General features: G+C 44.0%; 1 protein-coding gene across 1 annotated transcript in view; it reads left to right on the top strand.

Moving 5' to 3' along the window:
- The first annotated feature begins 8,964 nt into the window (after positions 1–8,964).
- mlst8 (MTOR associated protein, LST8 homolog (S. cerevisiae)) overlaps positions 8,965–20,254 on the top strand; it is a 32,809-nt gene continuing 21,519 nt past the window's right edge. Inside the window, exons 1-4 of the mRNA XM_072268353.1 lie at positions 8,965–9,123; positions 18,037–18,088; positions 18,565–18,727; positions 19,690–19,765. Coding sequence (XP_072124454.1) covers positions 8,995–9,123; positions 18,037–18,088; positions 18,565–18,727; positions 19,690–19,765 — 420 coding nt within the window. The 5' untranslated portion in view covers positions 8,965–8,994. The remainder of the gene's footprint in view (positions 9,124–18,036; positions 18,089–18,564; positions 18,728–19,689; positions 19,766–20,254) is intronic.

Below are 20,254 nucleotides of genomic sequence, written 5' to 3'. Positions count from 1 at the left end.
ACTCTGGCCTCTGGTTCTGGACTCACCCATCAGTGGGAACATGCTTCCTGCCTGCAGCGTGTCCAATCCCTTAATAATCTTATATGTTTCAATAAGATCCCCTCTCAGCCTTCTAAATTCCAGAGTATACAAGCCCAGTCACTCCAATCTTTTGACAGATGATAGTCCCGCCATCCCCGGAATTAACCTTGTGAACCTACGCTGCACTCCTTCAATAGCAAGAATGTCCTTCCTCAAATTTGGAGACCAAAACTGCACACAGTACTCTAGGTGTGGTCTCACCAGGGCCCTGTACAGCTGCAAAAGGACCTCTTTGCTCTTGTACTCAATTCTCCTTGTTATGAAGGCCAGCATGCCATCAGCTTTTTTCACAGCCTGCTGTACTTGCATGCTTGCTTTCAGTGACTGATGTGCAAGAACACCTAGATCTCGTTGTGCTTCCCCTTTTCCTAACTTGACTCCATTTAGATAATAATCTGCCTTCCCGTTCTTACCACCACAGCGGATAACCTCACATTTATCCACATTAAACTGCATCTGCCCACTCACCCAGCCTGTCCAAGTCACCCTGCATTCTCATAACATCCTCCTCACATTTCACACTGCCTCCCAGCTTTGTGTCATCGGCAAATTTGCTTATGTTACTTTTAATTCCCTCATCTAAATCATTAATATATATTGTAAACAGCTGCGGCCCCAGCACTGAACCCTGTGGTACCCCACTGGTCACCACCTGCCATTCCGAAAGGGACCTGTTAATCGCTGCTATTTGTTTTCTGTCAGCCAGCTAATTTTCAATCCATGTCAGTATTCTGTCCCCAATACCATGTGCCCTAATTTTGCCCACTAATCTCCTATGTGGAACTTTATCAGAGGCTTTCTGAAAGTCCAGGTACACTACATCCACTGGCTCTCCCTTGTCCATTTTCATAGTTACATCCTCAAAAAATTCCAGAAGATTAGTCAAGCATGATTTCCCCTTCGTAAATCCATGCTGACTCAGACTAATCCTGTTACTACTATCCAGATGTGTCGTAATTTCATCTTTTATAATTGACTCCAGCATCTTTCCCACCACCGACGTCAGGCTAACCGGTCTATAATTCCCTATTTTCTCTCTTCCTCCCTTCTTGAAGAGAGAGACAGCATTAGCCACCCTCTAATCCACAGGAACTGATCCTGAATCTATAGAACATTGGAAAATGATTACCAATGCGTCCACGATTTCTAAAGCCACCTCCTTAAGTACCCTGGGATGCAGACCATCAGGTCCCGGGGACTTATCAACCTTCAGACCCAGCAGACTATCCAACACCATTTCCTGCCTAATATAAATTTCCTTCAATTCATCCATTACCCTAGGTCCTTTGGCCACTATTACATCTGGGAGATTGTTTGTGTCTTCCCTAGTGAAGACAGATCCAAAGTACCTGTTCATCTCGTCTGCCATTTCCTTGTTCCCCATAATAAATTCACCCGCTTCTGTCTTCAAGGGCCCAATTTTGGTCTTAACTACTTTTTTCCTTTTCGCATGCCTAAAGAAGCTTTTACTATCCTCCTTTATATTCTTGGCTAGTTTACCTTTGTACCTCATTTTTTCTCCACGTATTGCCTTTTTAGTTACCTTCTGTTGCTCTTTAAAAGTTTCCCAATCCTCCGGCTTCCCACTCGTCTTTGCTATGTTATACTTCTTCCCTTTTATTTTTATACTGTCCATTACTTCCCTTGTCAGCCACGGCCTCCCCTTAGGATCTTTCTTCCTCTTTGGAACGAACTGATCCTGCACCTTCCACATTATTCTCAGAAACACTTGCCATTGCTTTTCCACTGTCATCCCTGCTGGGGTATTGTTCCATTGAACTTTGGCCAGCTCCTCCCTCATAGCACCATAGTTCCCTTTGTTCAACTGTAATACTGACACTTCCGAGTTTCCCTTCTCCCTCTCAAATTGTAGAGTAAAACTTATCATATTATGGTCACTATCTCCTAATGGCTCCTTTACCTCTAGGTCCCTGATCAAATCCGGTTCATTGTACAACACTAAATCTAGAATTGCGTTCTCTCTGGTAGGCTCCAGTACAAGCTGTTCCAAGAATCCATCTTGGAGGGACTCAATCTCGAAAACATCCTCTCCATTTCTACTAAATCCAGGCCTTCCAATATGCAATAGGTTCTAATCAGATTCCCCCTTACACACAACATCAGAATAGAGGGGTGTCCATTTAGAACGGAGATGAGGAATTTATTTAGCCACAGAGTGGTGAATCTGGAATTCTTTGCCACAGGCATCTGTGGGGGCCAAGTCTTTATGTATATTTAAGGAACATAGGTTGATAGATTCTTGATTGGTCAGGACATGAAGGGATATGGGGAGAAGGCAGGAGATTGGGGTTGAAATTGGATCAGCCATGATGAAATGGTGGAGCACACTCAATGGGCCAAATGGCCTAATTCTGCTCCTATGTCTCATGATCTTATTCTTCTAAACTCCAGTGAGTACAGGCCCAGAGTTGTTAAATGCTCGTCATGCATTAACCTTTTCATCCCTGGAACCAATAGCACATATTTTCTTAGATAAAAGGCCTAAAACTCTTAAGTACGGTCTAACCAATGCCTTATAAAGCCTCAGCATCACAGCCTTGCTCTTCTAGTTCTCTTGAAATGAATTTGAATTGACTTTATTTGTTGCATACATGAGGAGTAAAAAATTTTTACCTTACATCTCCATCTGAATGTGCAAATTGTAATTTGTAATAAATAATACGTACATTAAGATAAACAACAGAGCAGTCAATATAGCTTAGAAATATAATTGTGTTAGTGGGAATTAATCAGTCTGATGGTCTGGTGGAAGAAGCTGTTCCAGAACCTGTTGGTCCTAGCTTTAATGCTGAGGTACTGTTTCCTGGATGGTAGCAGCTGGAACAGTTTGTGGTTGGGGTGATTTGAGTCCCCATTGATCCTTCGGGCTCTTTTTACACACCTGTCACTGTAAATGTCCTGAACAATGGGAAGTTCACTTCCACAGATGCGCTGGGCTGTCCACACCACTCTCTGCGGAATCCTGCGATTGAGGGAAGTACAGTTCCCATACCAGGCAGTGATGCAGCCAGTCAGGATGCTCTCAATTGTGTCCCTGTAGAAAGGCCTTAGGATTTGGGCATTCGTTGCAAGCTTCTTCAACGTCTGAGGTGAAGGAGGCATTGTTGTGCTTTTCTCACCACACAGCCAGTATGTACAGACTACGTGAGATCCTTGGTGATGTGTATACCAAGGAACTGAAGCTGTTCACTCTCTCAACCCCAGATCCATTGATGTCAATAGGGGTTAGCCTGTCTCTGTTCCTCCTGTAGTCCACAACCAACTCCTTTGTTTTTGTGACATTGAGGAAGAGGTTGTTTTCTTGACACCACTGTGTCAGGGTGATGACTTCTTCTCTGTAGGCTGCCTTGTTGTTATTTGAGGAAAGGCCAATCAATGTAATATCATCTGCAAATTTAATTAGATTGGAGCTCTGGGTGGTGACACAGTCATGGATGTACAGAGAGTAAAGGAAGGGGCTTAGGACACAGCACTGGAGGGCACCTGTGTTGAGGGGCAGAGGTGAGGGAGCCCACTCTTACCATCTGCAGGAAATCTGACAGGAAGCCCAGGATCTAGCTGCACAAGGCAGGGTGAAGGCTGAGGTCTCTGAGCTTCATCAAGCCTGAAGGAAATTATGGTGTTGAATGTTGAGCTGTAGTCCAAGAACTGCATTCTCACATAAGCATCCCTCCTCTCCAGGTGTGTAAGGATGGTGTGTAGAGCAGTGGCTATTGTGTCATCTGTCAATCGGTTGTGTCGGTAGGCAAATTGTAGGGAGTCCAATGTGGGTGGTATCGTGCTGCAGATGTAATCCTTTACCAGCCTCTCAAAGCATTTGCTTATTGACGTGAGTGCGACAGGACGCCAGTCCTTCAGACATGTTACCTTGGTCTTTTCAGGTACAGGGACAATGATGGATGCTTTGAAGGAGGAGAGCACTCTACACTGGGAGAGGGAGAGATTAAACTTGTCTGCAAGCACAAGGCAGTGATCTTGGCCGTACCACTGCGTTTAGCTTTGAAGTCTGCAATGATGTGCAGACCTTGCCATAAGCTGTGTGTGTTGTTGGTGGAGAGTTGTTTCTGGATCTTGTCCCTGTATTGTTTTGCTGCCTTGATTACTTTGCATAGATTGTAGCTGCATTTCTCAAGTTCCTGGTGGTTACTGGTGGCGAAAGCTCAGTCTCGTGTGGTGAGTGCAGCACGCACGGAACTGTTGATCCAGGATTTCTGGTTTGGATAGACCCTGACCGATTTTTGGGGGACAACGTCCTTGGTGCACTTCTGGATGAAGCTTGTGATCCCTTCTGTGAACTCGGAGAGATCCTCATCACCAAAGTCATTCCAGTTGATGTCATCAAAGCAGCTCTGTATCATAGAGACTGATTGGTCAGACCAACAGTGGACAGTTTTAACTATGGCCGCCTTTTGTTTCAGCTTCTGCCTGTACCTGGGTAGAAGCAGGATGGAGGAATGATCAGATTTTCCAAATGGTAGACAGAGGAATGCTTTGTAAGCATTGGGGAAGGCAGAGTAGCAGTGGTCATGTATGTTATCTCCCTATGTGCTCACCTGGATGTGTTGACAAAACTTCCGAGAGACTTTTGTCAGCGATGCTCAAATAAATTCTCCAGTGGCGAAGAAAGCACCCTCCGGGTGTACTGTCTTCAGGGTGCTGATGGTCTCGTACACTGGGAAGAGGCATGACCTGGGTCATGCGGGCCCTTAATAATAGACACCACCTTTCTGAGGCACTGCTTCTTGAAGGTATTTTGGATACTACGGAGGCTAGTACCTGTGATGGAGCTGACTAATTTTATATCTTTCTGTAGCTTCCTTCGATCTTGTGCAGTACACACACTCCCTTCCCTGTCCTTATCAGACAGTGTTGCAGCCTGTCAGAATGCTCTTGAAACATTTGTAGAAGTCTTCAAGTGTTTTAGGTGACAAACCAAATCTCCCCAAACTTGTAATGAAATATATCCACTATCTTGCCTTCTTTATGTCTGCATCGATATGTTGAGACCAGGTTAGATCCTCAGAGATCTTGACACCCATGAACTTGAAGTTGCTCACGCTCTCCATTTCTGATCCCTCTATGAAGATTGGGTCGTGTTTCCTCGTACTACTTTTTATGAAGTTAGCAATCAACTCTTTGGTCGTACTGGCATTGAGTGCAAGGTTGTAGCTGCAAACCACTCAACTAGGTGGTGTACCTTGCTCCTGCACACCCTCTCATCTCTTGAGATTCTGCCAATAACAAATGTACCATCAGCAAAATTATAGATGGCCACCTTCCCCTCTCTCATATTCATTACTTCTGAACAAAATTTTGGTATACTTGTTTATATTATTGACTAGCTTACCATCATATTTCATCTTTTCTCTCCTTGTGGCTTTTTTTTTAAAGTTGCCTTATGTTGGTTTTTAAAAGCTTGCCAAACCCCTCCTTACTATATGCCCTCTCTTTTGCTTTTATGCTGTCTTTGACTTCCCTTGTCAGTCACATTTGCCGCATCCTCCTTTTAGAATACTTCTTCATTTCTAGGAAGTATCTGTAGGACGTATTTACCCTGCGCCTTCTAAATTTCCCCCAGAAACTCCAGCCACTGCTGTTCTGCCATCATCCGTGTTAGTGTCCCCTTCCAATCAACTTTGGCCAGCTCCCCTCGTGCCTCTAATTCCCCTTACTCCACTGTAATACTGATACATTTGATTTTAGCTTCTCCCTCTTAAATTGCAGGATGGATTCTGTCATGTTATGATCACTGCCAGGCTCAACCAGAAACTGCTCTAAAAAGCCATCTCATGGGCATTCTACAAATTCCCTATCTTCTGATCCAGCACCAACCTGATTTTCCCAATCTACCTGAAAAAGCCTCTTTGATTATTGTAACATTGCCATTATTATGTTTTTTCTATCTCCCATTGTAATTTGTATCCCACATCTTGGCTAATGTTTGGAGCCCTGTATATAACACCCATCAGTGTCTTTTTACCCTTGCAGTTTCTTAACTCTGCCCACAAGGATTTTATATCATCTGATCCTATGTCACTTCTGTGTAAGGATTGGATTCATGTTTTTACCAACAGAGCCACTCCATCCTCTTTGGCAACCTGCATGCATTCAAATACAACATCTTCAGTCCTGTATTCATCACCTTTTTGATTTTTGTCCCCATATTACACTTCAACTCATCCCTATCATCTGCCTGTCCTTCCTCACAGTTTCACTGTGCACTTCATCCACTATACCAACTGCCCCATCCTCATCCTTATCACTCTCGTTCCCATCCCCCGCCACATTAGTTTAAACCCTCCCCAACAGCTCCAGCAAACCTGCCTATGAGGATATTGGTCCCTTTCGGATTTCAGGTGTAACCCATAGTTTTTGTACAGATGATACCTTTCCTAGAAGAGGTCCCAATGATCCAGAAATCTGAAACTCTGCATCAATTTCTCAGCCACATATTCATCTGCCAAATGGTCCTATTCTTGTCCTCTGTAGTGGGTGACATAGGCAGCAATCCAGAGTTTATTACCTGAATGTCTTGCTTTTCAGCTTTCTACCTAACTCCCTGTATTCTCTTTTCAGGACTTCCTCCCTTTTCTAACATATGTGGTTGGTACCAATATGTACCACGACTAACGGCTATTCACCCTCCCTCTTTAGAATTCTCTGGACCTGAACAGAGACATCCCAGACCCTGGATCTGGGAGGCAAAATACCATTTGGATGTCTCTTTCTCGTCCACTGAATCTCCTATCTGCTCATTTAACTATGGAATCCCCTATCACAACTGAACTCCTTTTCTCCACCTTCCTTTCTGAGCCACAGAGCCATTCTCCGTGCCAGAGATTTACTTGCTGCAGCTTCTCCCTGATAGGTTGCACCCCCTCTCACCGTCCACAAGCAGTATCTAAAGTCGTCGTCTTATTATTGAGGGGAATCGGAATGGTCACAATGGTACTCTGCACAGGCTGCCTATTCCCTTCCTCTCTTCTGATCCCTGCCTCCTGCAACTTGGGGGTGGCTCCCTCCCTGTAGTTCCTGTCTATCGTGTCATTTTCCCAAAGGTCATTGAACTGTAGCTTCATTTCCTTAATATAGTCTTTCAGGAGGTGCAGCTCGATTCACTTCATGTGGATGTAGTTATCAGGGAGACCGGAGGTCTCCCAGAGTTTCCACATCTCACATAAAACAAAGAACATATCACTAACTCTGGACCCATTCTCATAGCCATGCAATAATAGACAAAGAAAGAGAAAGAAAACTTGCTAGAACATACTTAGAACCTCTGCCTGTGCTTGCCCAAGCTGATTCTTGCCAAAGCCTCCTTCCCTTGCACTGGCCTCCGCTTACACCTCCCTTTTTGTTGGCTCAAATAAAACTCACTCCTGATAAGACTTGTTCTTTCCAAATGGGTCCCACTTTGCAGCAGTCTCTCTCTCACTACATCAGATTAGTAAAAGATTATGGGGAGAATGGGGTTGAGGGATAATAAATCAGCCAGGATCAAATGGTGGAGCAGAAATGATGGGCTGAATGGCCTAATTCTGCTCCTATATCTTGTATGTAGAAACATATAAACATAGAAAATAGGTGCAGGAGTAGGCCATTCAGCCCTTAGAGCCTGCACCGCCATTTATTATGATCACGGCTGATCATCCAACTCAGAACCCTGCACCAGCCTTCCCTCCCTACCCCCTGATCCCCGTAGCCACAAGGGCCATATCTAACTCCCTCTTAAATATAGCCAATGAACTGGCCTCAACTGTTTCCTGTGGCAGAGAATTCCACAGATTCACCACTCTCTGTGTGAAGAAGTTTTTCCTAATCTCGGTCCTAAAAGGCTTCCCCTTTATCCTCAAACTGTGACCGTTACGTGATATGTTACGTATATGAGTAAGGAAGAGTGTGTTGAGAGGGAGGTGGGGAAGGGCAAGTGAGTAGTGACGGCATGGTGCGGGAGGGAGGGGTTGAAGAGAGCGGGTGATAAGGACGTGTGAGGGAAAGGGGAGTCAGTGAGTCGAGATTGGCGTGGACAGGAGAGGCAGGAAGGGATTCGGAGACGGGTGTTGGGGTTAGGGAGGTTTAGAGGTGGTGGGCAGTGAGGGGGAAGTGAGATTTGAGGAAGGAAAATGGTAAGTTGGCAATTGGGGACGAGGGAGGATGTTGGAAGGAGAGTGGAGAGGGCCATTTGAGATGAATAGAGCAGGGAAGAGAAAAAAGACAAATGGGTAAAGGAGTGGGAGGGGGTGACAGAGGAAGGGTTGAGAGAGGTTTCAGCGTAGGGGATGGAGATAAAGTGTGTGGGTGCTGGTGGGAGGGGGAGAGGTGAGTGGCGGTGGAGGAGGTTGAGGGAGGCAGAGAAACAGAGATTGGGGAAGAGGAAGGAGGGAGAGAGAGACCGAGCTGTCTGCAGAGTGACAGGCTGGTTGGTTGCTATGGTTAAATGATCACATTGGCATTTTCCCAGCATTCAGCAGCTGTACTTATCCATTTGGTAGTAAGTTCACTTTAATTATTTTCAGTGATGGGGACATAATTTGTGGTCCAGTGTTTTGCCATTGTGCTACCACACTGGCTAAAGCTGGCAATGTTAGCGGGTGGCTCAGTAACGTAGCAATTAGCGCAAGTGTTTTACATTCCAAATACATATGGTTAATATTAGTGAGTTGTGGGCATGCTATATTGGTGCCAGAAGCATGGTGACACCTGTGGGCAGCCCGCAGCACAATTCTCGGATTGTGTTAGCCATTGACGCAAACAATGCATTTCACTGTATGTCTTGATGAGCATGTGACAAACCTTTATTGTTTCTTTAAAGACTGTGACAGCAGCAGCCTTATTGGCCATGCTAATTTCATTTCTGATTACAGGTGTGAGTTATCTACACAGGGTGACACTATGAACACAAGTCCAGGCACTGTGGGCAGCGACCCTGTCATCTTGGCCACTGCTGGTTACGATCATACCGTTCGCTTCTGGCAGGCACACAGTGGGATCTGCACCCGCACCGTACAGCATCAGGACTCCGTATCCTTGAAGTTCATCTCAGCAAATTACTTTTTTCACGGTCCAGCAAACTGTAGTTAGATAAATGTGCAATTGGTTTAATTTGGTAAAATTCAAAGAAGAAATCATGGTCATATGGCACAGAAATAAACTGTTCAGCCCATCGAGTCCACATAACATCAAACATCTGCCATTTATACCAATCCCACATGAATGCCATTTTCATTTACCCAACATTCCCATCTACTCCCATTAGATTCAACCACTCACTTTCACACAAGGGGCAATTCACAGTGGCTAATTAATCTACCTGCCTTCATATCCTTGGGATGAAGGGGGAAACCTTCACAGTCACAGGGGGGATGTGCAAACTCCACACAGACAGTACTGGTGGTAAGAATTGAACCTTGGTCACTGGAGATGGGAGGCAGTAGATCTACTAACTTCACTACGGTGTTGCTTAGGAAATCATCTGCTTTCCGCTCAAACCCTTTACACTAAACTTGTGGGGAGTTGTGGAGTGTGGGGGGGGGAGGGTAGTTTGTAATATAGAGTTCATCATCTCTGACAGCACAGTATTCACTCATATTCCATAAAGACCAGAAGATATAGAAGCAGAATTAGGCCATTTGGCCCATTGAGTCTGCCTCGCCATTCCATCATGACTGATTTGTTATCTCTCTCACCCCATTCTCCTGCCTTCTCCTGTATCCTTTAATGCCCTGACCAAACAAGATCCTATCAATCTCCATTTTAAATATACCCAGTGACTTGGCCTCCACAGCAACGAATTCCACAGATACACAACCCTCTGGCTAATTCCTTCTCATCTCTGTTCTAAATGGATGTCCCTCAACATCCTCTCCACATCCACTTTATCTAGACCCTTCAATATTCGAGAGGTTTCAATGAGAACCCCTCCCCCCCCATTCTTCTAAACTCCAATGAGTACAGTCCCAGAGCCATCAAACACTCTTCATATGTTAACCCTTTCAATCCTGGAATCATTCTCGTGATCCTCCTCTGGACCCTCTCCAATGCCAGCACATCTTTTCTTGGACGGCCTAAAACTGTTCACAGTACTCTGTATGGTCTGACTAATGCTTTATAAAGCCTCAGCATCACATCCTTGCTCTCGTATTCTAGTCCTCTCAAAATGAATGCTAACATTGCATTTCCATTACCACCAATAACCAAGTTAACCTTTAGGGAATCTTGCACAGCAACTCCCAAGTCCCTTTGCACCTCTGATTTTTGAATTTTCTCCCCATTTGGAAAATAGTCTACGCCTGTATTCCTTCTGGCAAAATGCATGACCATACACTTCCCTACACTATATTGAAAGCAGTGTACTTATTCTGTGGACTGTCAGTCTAGGTTTCATGCTCAAGACTCGTAGGAATGTTTGTGATCACCCTTCTGAGATGCTATCCATGGTATTTACTGGTAATAAATATATTCTGATTTGTCAACTCTAAGGCTGACTGATTGCATGAACAGCAACTCTACAGATCAAGCTGAATTGTGTGCTTACTCTTTTGTCAAATTATATAGATCCAGCTGTATGGTGATTTATGTTAAATTTATAACATTCTGTTCATTTTCAGATTTTCAACTTTTCATTTTTTGTGGAGTAAGAGGGTCACAATTGATCCCATTAACCAGTACTTGGTCTTTAGCTTACTTTGCCCTGCTGTGTGGACTCTGGAATGTTGAGGAGAGGGAGAACCTGTTACCACCACCAGGCAGTGTGTACAGGATTGTACCCACCCCTGGTTGAAAAAAATTATGTCTCAGATCCGCTGTAAACCTCCTAAATCCTCACATTAAACCTATGCCCACTACTCATCAACATCTATGCCATGAAGAAAAGTTTCCTACCATCAACCCTATTCAATTTTGTGTATCTGTCAGGTGTCCCCTCAGCTTCCTCTGCTCTCAAAAAAACCAAACTCAACTTATTTATTTTCTTATAACTCTCCATACCAGACAACATCCTGGTAAATTTCTGCTGCATCCACTCCAGTATGATCATATCCTCTCTGTAGTGTGGCAATTAGGTTTGCACACAATGTTCCAGCTGTGGTCCAACCAAAATTTTATCAAGTCCTCCCTGCTCTTATATTCTATGCCCTGGCTAATGAAGGCAAGCATCTTGTAAACTTTTTTTAAACCACCTTGTCTACATATGCTGTAACCGTTAGGGATCTATGAAATTGTACAGCAGGATCTCTTTCTTCCATTCGTGGTGTATATCCTACACTTAGTAGACAACCCCCCTCCCAAAAAAAAACAATTACATGACACTTGTCTGAATTAAATTCCATGTGCCGTTGCTCTGCCTGTTTTACCAACTGATTAATATCGTTTTGTAGCCTAACACTATTCTTGTCACTCAACCACATCTCTTTTTTTGTGTCATCTGCAAGCTTACGAATGTTGCCTTCTGCATTTACTTGTCAGTTAGAAGCATAGAAAACCTATAGCACAATACAGGCCCTTCAGCCCACAATGCTGTGCTGAACAAATACTTACTATTTACTTTTGAAATTGCCTAGGATTACCCATAGCCCTCTGTTTTTCTAAGCTCCATGTACCTATCCAGCAGCCTCTTAAAAGACCCTAGTGTATCTACCTCCACCACAGTCGCCAGCAGCCCATTCCATGCACTCACCACTCTCTGTGTTTTTAAAAAAAAACTTACCCCTGACATCCACTCTGTACCTACTTCCAAGCACCTTAAAACTGTACCCTCTCAAGTTAGTTGTTGATGTGCATAACAAACTGCATTTTTTTTGAGGAATAGAGAATATGTCTGTAGGGTTAGTACTTTGCTCTGGATGCCAGATGTGGGAATCCTGGGATTTTTCCAGCCTCCCAGATGGCCACATCTGTCCCAGGTGCACCGAGATGCAGCTACTGAGATACCATGTTAGGGATCTGGAGCTGTGACTTGATGACTTACAGCTTATTAGGGAAAGTGAGCAGGAGACAGATAGGAGCTACAGGGAATTTGTCACCCTGAGGCTGCAGGAGTTAGATAAGTGGGTGAGTGTCAGGGAAGGGAAGAGCTCAGGTAGTAGAGAGCACCTCTATGGCCATCCCCCTCAGTAATCGTTATCTCATTTTGGATGATGTTGAGGGAGGTGACCTGACAGAGGACGACCATGGCGATCGGGTCTCTGGCACTGAGCCTGGTTCCGTGGTGCAGAAGGGAGAGAAGAAGATGAGGAATGCGGTAGTCATTGGGGATTCCGTGGTGCAGAAGAGAAAGAGGAATATGAGGAATGCGGTAGTCATGGGGGATTCCATAGTGAGGGGAACAGACAGGAGGTTCTGTCAGCCTGATTGAGACGCCCACGTAATGTGTTGCCTCCCAGGTGCCAGGGTATGGGATGTCTCGGATCGGGTGCAGAATATTCTGAAGGGAGAGGGTGAACAGCCAGAAGTCTTGGCAGACGTTGGTACCAATGACATAGGTAGAAAAAGGGAGGAGGTCCTGAAGTGAGAATTCAGGGAGTTAAGTAGGAAGCTGAAAAGCAGGACCTTCAGGGTAGTAATCTCAGGATTGCTATCTGTACCACGTGCTAACGAGCACAAGAATAGCATGATCAGGCATATTAATGCATGGCTGAGAGACTGGTGTAGGAGGCAGGGCTTTGGGTTCCTGGATCATTGGGGCCTCTTTTGGAGGAGGTACAGCCTGTACAAAAAGGACAGGTTACACCTGAACCCAAAGGGGTCCAATATCTTAGCAGGCACATTTAATAGCGCTGGAGGGTTTAAACTAATTTGATAGGAGGATAGCAACGAGAGTGATAGGGCTGAGGAAAGGGGAAAACAGAAATAAATCAAAGCTGGTGTGCAACAGAGATGATAAAAAGGACAGGCAGGAGGTGAAGCATAATCACAGCCAGTGGGATGAGTTACAGGGCAATAGGGGCGTGGTGCAGTTAAAACAGAAAGCAACAAATACTGGACTGAAAGTGTTATATTTGAATGCACACAGCATAAGAAATAAAATGGACGGTCTTGAAATTCAGCGACAGATTGGCAAGTATGACGTTATGGCCATTTCTGAAACTTGGCTAAAGGATGGCTGCCATTGGGAGCTGAACGTCCAAGGATATACAGTGTATCAGAAAGATAGGTTAGTAGGCAGGAGGTGGTGTGGCTCTGTATATAAGAAATAATATTAAATCATTAGAAAGGGATGACATAAGATTGGATGGTGTAGAGTCTCTATGGGTTGAGTTAAGAAATGGCAAGGGTAAAAGGACCCTAATGGCAGTTATATACAGGCCTCCAAACAGCAGCCAGGATGTGGATTACAAATTACAGCAGGAGATAGAAAAGGTGTGTCAGAAAGGCAATTGTTGCTTTTTGTTGTGTCCACTAGGGGATTGGCTGTGCTGGATTGGGTGTTGTGCAATGATCCGGAGGTGATAAGAGAGCTTAACGTTAAGGAACCTTTGCAGAACAGTGATCACAATATAATTGAGTTCATTTTGAAATCTGAGAAGGAGAAATTAAATCACAATGGCATGAGAGGGGAATTGGCCATAGTTGACGGGAAAGGGACACCAGCAGGAAAGACAGCAGATTAGATTAGATTATGAAGACACACAGTCCTCTTTTATTGTCATTTAGTAATGCATGCAGTAAGAAATGATACAATATTTCCTCCGGTGTGATATCACAAAACACAGGACAGACCAAGACTGAAAAAACTAACAAAACTACATAATTACAACATATAGTTATAACAGTGCAACAATACCATAACTTGATGAAGAACAGTCCATGAGCACAGTAAAAATTTCAAAGTCTCTCAAATGTCCCACATCTCACGCAGACGGGAGAAGGAAGAAAAACTCCACCTGCTATGCCCGACCACGGTCCGACTCTGAGTCGTCCGAAAACTTCGAGCCTCCGATCAGCTCTCCGACACAGAGTACCAAGCACCATCTCTATCCGAACGATTCGGCCTCAATCTCGGTCGCCAACAGCAGGCAAAGCCGGGGATTTTGAGACCTTCCCTCCGGAAGATTCTCGATTGCAAAGTAACAACAGCAGCGAACCTGCGTTTCAGAAATTTCTGCAGATGTTCCTCTGTGCTTTCACGCCTGTCTCCATCAAATCAGAATTGTCCTCGGCCCCTATTTAACGGATACGATATCATTTTCACTGGAGGGCTGTGCATGTGCAGCGCGCTGCTCTCTCCTCCTCCCGCAGAGCAGCAACAGCTGGAGTTTCTGTGAAAAATGAGGGAAGTACAAGACAGATATATTCCAAATAAGACTTTTTTGAATGGAAGAAGGACACTACCAAGGCTGACAAGTGAAGTCAGAGCCAAAGTAAAAGCAAGGGAGAGGGCATACAATGAAGCCAAAGCTAGTGGCAAGATGGAGGATTAGGAAGCTTTTCAAAACTTACTAAAGGAAACTAAGAAGGCCATTAGGGAGGAAAAGATGAATTATGAAAGGAAGCTGGCAACTAATATCAAAGAAAATACTAAAAGCTTTTAAAGTATATAAAGGGTAAAAGAGAGTTGAGGGTAGATATAGGACCAATAGAAAATGATGCTGGAAGTATTGTAATGAGAGACGCAGAGATGGCAGAGGAACTGAATGCGTATTTTGCATCAGTCTTCACAGTGGAAGACATCTGCAGTAGACCAGACATTCAAGAGCGTTAGGGAAGTGAAGTGTGTGCAGTGAAAATTATGACTGTGAAGGTGCTCAGGAAGCTTAATGGTCTGAGGGTGGATAAATCTCCTGGACCTGATGGAATGTACCCTTGGGTTCTGTAGGAAGTAGCTGGAGAGATTGTGAAGGCATTAACGATGATCTTTCAAGAATCGATAGATTCTGGCATCGTACTGGATGACTGGAAAATTGAAAATGTTACTCCGCCATTTAAGAAGGGTGGGAGGCAGCAGAAAGGGAACTATAGACCTGTTAGCCTGACATCAGTGGTTAGGTAGTTGCTGGAATCAATTGTTAGGAATGAGATTATGGAGTACCTGAAGGCACATGACAAGATAGGCCAAAGCCAGCATGGTTTCCTGAAAGGAAAGTCCTGCATAGTCATAGTCATACTTTATTGATCCCAGGGGAAATTGGTTTTCGTTACAGTTGCACCATAAATAATAAATAGTAATAGAACCATAAATAGTTAAATAGTAATATGTAAATTATGCCAGTAAATTATGAAGTAAGTCCAGGACCAGCCTATTGGCTCAGGGTGTCTGACCTTCCAAGGGAGGAGTTGTAAAGTTTGATGGCTACATGCAGGAATGACTTCCTATGACGCTCTGTGCTGCATCTCGGTGGAATGAGTCTCTGGCTGAATGTACTCCTGTGCCCACCCAGTACATTATGTAATGGATGGGCGACATTGACCAAGATGGCATGCAACTTAGACAGCATCCTCTTTAGATACCACCGTGAGAGAGTCCAGTTCCATCCCCACAACATCACTGGCCTTACAAATGAGTTTGTTGATTCTGTTGGTGTCTGCTACCCTCAGCCTGTTGCCCCAGCACACAACAGCAAACATGATAGCAATGGCCACCACAGACTCGTAGAACACCCTCAGCATCGTCCGGCAGATGTTAAAGGACCTCAGTCTCCTCAGGAAATAGAGACGGCTCTGACCCTTCTTGTAGACAGCCTCAGTGTTCTTTGACCAGTCCAGTTTATTGTCAATTTGTATCCCCAGGTACTTGTAATCCTCCACCATGTCCACACTGAGCCCCTGGATGGAAACAGAGGTCAGCGGTACCTTAGCTCTCCTCAGGTCTACCACCAGTCTTTTTCACGTTAAGCTGCAGATAATTCAGCTCACACCATGTGACAAAGTTTCCTACTGTAGCCCTGTACTCAGCCTCATCTCCCTTGCTGATGCATCCAACTATGGCAGAGTCATCCGAAAACTTATGAAGATGACAAGTCTCTGTGCAGTAGTTGAAGTCCGAGGTGTAAATGATGAAGAGAAAGGGAGACAAGGCAGTCCCCTGTGGAGCCCCAGTGCTGCTGATCACTCTGTCAGACACACAGTGTTGCAAGCACACGTACTGTGGTCTGCCAGTCAGGTAATCAAGAATCCATGACACCAAGAAAGCATCCACCTGCATCGCTGTCAGCTTCTGCCCCAGCAGAGCAGGGCGGATGGTGTTGGACGCACTGGAGAAATCAAAAAACCTACTAACCTAATGACTAACCCACTGCAATTTTTTGAGGAAATCACAAGCAGGGTAGACAAAGGAGATGCAGTGTATGTGGTGTACTTGGATTTTCAGAAGGTCTTTGACAAGATGCCACACATGAGGCTGCTTAGCAAGATAAAAGCCCAGGGAATTACAGGGAAGTTGCTAGCATGCGTGGAGCATTGGTTGATCGACAAAAAACAGAGAGTGGGAATAAAGAGATCCTATTCTGGCTGGCTGCCAATTACAAGTGGAGTTCCACAGGGGTCGTGTTCAGACCGCTGCTCTTTATGATGTATGCCAGTGATTTGGACTATGGGATTAATGGATTTGTGGCGAAATTTGCCAATGATACAAAGATAGGTGGAGGAGCAGATAGTGTTGAGGAAACAGAGCCTGCAGAGACTTCGATAGTTTAGGGAAATGAGCAAAGAAGTGGCAAATGAAATACAATGTTGGAAAGAGTATGTTGAGTTGGTGGTGCAGAAGGCGAATGCAATGTTGGCATTTATTTCTAGAGGTATAGAATATAAGAGCAGGGATGTGATGTTGAGGCTCTATAAGGCACTTGTGAGACCACATTTGGAATATTGTGTGCAGTTTTTGGCTCCTTATTTTAGAAAGGATATACTGACATTGGAGAGAGTTCAGAGAAGATTCATGAGAGTGATTCCAGGAATGAAAGGGTTATCATATGAGGAATGACTGGCAGCTCTTGGACTGTATTCCCTGGAGTTCAGGAGAATGAGGGGAGTTATCATAGAAACATTCTGAATGTTAAAAGGCTTGAACAAATTAGATATGGCAAAGTTATTTCCCATGGTAGGGAAGTTTGGACAAGAGGGTTTGACTTCAGTATTGAAGGACGTCCATTTGGAACAAAGATGCAAAGAAATTACTTCAGTCAGGGGGTGGTGAATCTGTGGAATTTGTCAGGAGCAGCTGTGGAGGCCAAGTCATTAGCTGTATTTAAGGCAGAGATAGATAGGTTCTTGATAAGACAAGGCATCAAGGGTATGGGGAGAAGGCAGGGGAGTGGGGATGACTGGAAGAATTGGATCAGCCTATGATAGAATGGTGGAGCAGACTCAATGGCCAGATGGCCTACTTCTGCTCCTATGTCTTATGAGAAGGTACAGGAACTTCAGGACCCACACCACCAAGTTCAGGAACAGTCAGGCTCTTGAACCAAAGGGGAGAACTTCACTCGTCCCGTTACTGAACTGGACTCACTTTCAAGAACTCTTCATCTCATGTTCTTTATATTTATTGCCAATTTATTTTTTCTTTTGTATTTGCATAGTTTGTAGTTTTTTGTACATTAGTTGGTTGTACATCCTGTTGGGTGCAATTTTTAATTGATTCTGTTGTATTTCTTGGATTTATTGTGTATGCCACAAGAAAATGAATCTCAGGGTTGTATGTGGTGACATATGTACTTTGATAATAAATTTACTTTGTATGTTGTATCCTTCTGGTACATTGCTGGTCACAGGCTTCAATCATAGAAGCAACATCCACCATCATCCAATTATCTGTTATGTTTTTCATGTTTTACAAAGGTTTTTGCATTTGTCCATTTTTGATGGTCTGAGTGTTCTGTTGCTTTTCTAGTGGTACTGTACTGGGGTGCTCTATTTCCTCCATCTCTGAATGTATTCTGAGTTGAGTTTGAGTTGCTGTGAGTTACTTCATTCCTTTCATTTCCTTAGCAAAGGTGTTAGCAGGTGAATGCTTTGGAAATCACTCCGGACCGCAGTATGATTGCAGCGGCAGGTGAGCACTTGTACTTTCATCCACCAGTGTGCCTCTGCTTCCTTAACCACCAAAAGGGAGCTCCTGTACAACATAGCTCACCAAAATATGTTGTTTATTGCTCTCCTCTTGTTGAAAGTCTAAAGGTGGTTTTAGTACAATATTTCTGGATGCATGAGATGGAAGTAGTTTCTGTAAAATTAACATTATTTCCACTTTAAAGGTGCTGCATCACATATCCTTTGGCCTATAGTAGGGGAAGGGGAGAGGAAAGTGGTTTTTATTCTTTAGTCTTACCTCAGAGTCTTGAGTTTTCTGTTTGTGAAAGGTGAAAGTTAGTGGTATTCGCAAGCAATCAAAGACACAATGCATCTTTGCCTCATCTGTACCAACAGATTTGAACAGAATTTTGACTTTGTTACTGTTTGGAACATGTGGCAGAAGCAAGAGAAATAGTGCAGATAGTATTTGGATATTTTCTTTGCTTCATCTTGTAGGATACCAGCACATCCGAATGTATGACTTGAATTCCAACAACCCAAACCCAGTTGTCAGCTATGATGGAGTCAGCAAAAACATCACCTCAGTTGGGTTCCACGAGGATGGACGTTGGATGTACACTGGTGGTGAGGACTGCATGGCTCGAATCTGGGACCTCAGGTATTTATTAGGGCCCATAAGAAGTTGACTTGGCTGATGCCACTTTTACACCTATATTAGGGTAGTTCAAGTTCTGCTTTAGTAGAAACTCTACGTTGAAAGTTCTGAGAATGTGCTGCAGAAGCAAGGTGATGTCCTTTGGATAGGGTATCAGATCTTGTAGTTGGGTGGATCTAAGTAATATTTTGCCAGACATTTTTGTTGACAGATATGTCTCACTTTGTCTATGTGCATTTCCCCTGGCTGTTTCTGCTTTCCCCAATCCCGAAGATGTGTGGGGTTGTTACCTTAATTGCCAACTGTAAATTGCCCGTAGTGTGTAGATGAGTGGTTAAGTCTGCAGAGAGTCAATAAAATGTAGAGTGTTTACAGTATTGTTAATGGGTCATTGATTGTCAGTGAGGACTGAAGTGTCTGTTCGGTGCTGGATCTCTCTATGACTCTGTAAGTGCATGCACTCTCATGTAATAGTTGGATGGGGTAGCCTTAGTTGAAAGGAAGAGTTGATAAATGTTTCTCCAACATGAGATCTTGTCTGCCAGGTATGAGGAGCTTGATAAAGTGATACAAAAGCAACACAATAATTGATTGCTGTATACCCACACTAAGAAGTACAGTCCTGTCCATTCCTTTGCTTGAGTGTTGAATGCTGATTCAACACTCAAGCTGAATGAAGGGGTAGGATTCACTAAACTTCTGATTTCTTTTGCATTGCTATTGGCAGTAGCTAAGTTAATGTATAGACCTTCAAAATGAGTAACTAGTTCAATTTCAGCAGGTTCAGCAAGCTGGTGTCACTGATCGCTGACATTTCTCCTCAGCTGCTACATCAACCTAGAAACAGCAAGTCTATTGAAGGCCAAAGATAGAAGAGGGGAGACTTCTGAATCCTGGCTCTCTCAAGGCACAACTGCTGATGTAGTCTATATGGAACCTCAAATTATCCTTCTGTCTTCCAACAGATCACGCAGCCTGCAGTGCCAGAGAATCTTCCAGGTCAACGCTCCAATAAACTGTGTCTGCTTGCATCCTAATCAGGTAAGGTGCAATATTGCACGGCACCAAAAGAACAGACAGCGCTTCCCCACCGTCCCTCAGACTTTGTCAATTGTTGTTTCCAATGGAGATGTATAGAGCCAGGAGCAGTACAGCACAAACAGGCCCTTCAGCCCTCAATGCCAGCCCTTTAGTCCATCTATACTAATTCCACTTGCCCACATTAGCATCCTTCTTGGACTTATCTATTTCAATATCTTTCTAAGTGTCTCTCAAAGATACTAATTGCATCTGATTCCACCACCTTCTCTGGCAGTGTGTTCTAGCTATCAATCCCTTAGTTTGTAAGAAAAAACACTAACCTCATAGCTAGATATAATATAGATATATAGATGATAATAAAACATATAAAATTGGGGCAAGGAAACAAGGTCAGCCTATTCAATCTGTTCCTGTATTCCTGTATCGAAAGTCATCCAGTCCAGGCAATATCCTGCTGAATCACCCCTCTGCATTCTCTCCACTGCAAAG

Source organism: Mobula birostris, chromosome 9 (genome assembly GCF_030028105.1).
Source record: "Mobula birostris isolate sMobBir1 chromosome 9, sMobBir1.hap1, whole genome shotgun sequence".
Lineage (NCBI taxonomy): Eukaryota > Metazoa > Chordata > Chondrichthyes > Myliobatiformes > Myliobatidae > Mobula > Mobula birostris.
This window is presented reverse-complemented; position numbering and strand designations above follow the sequence as displayed.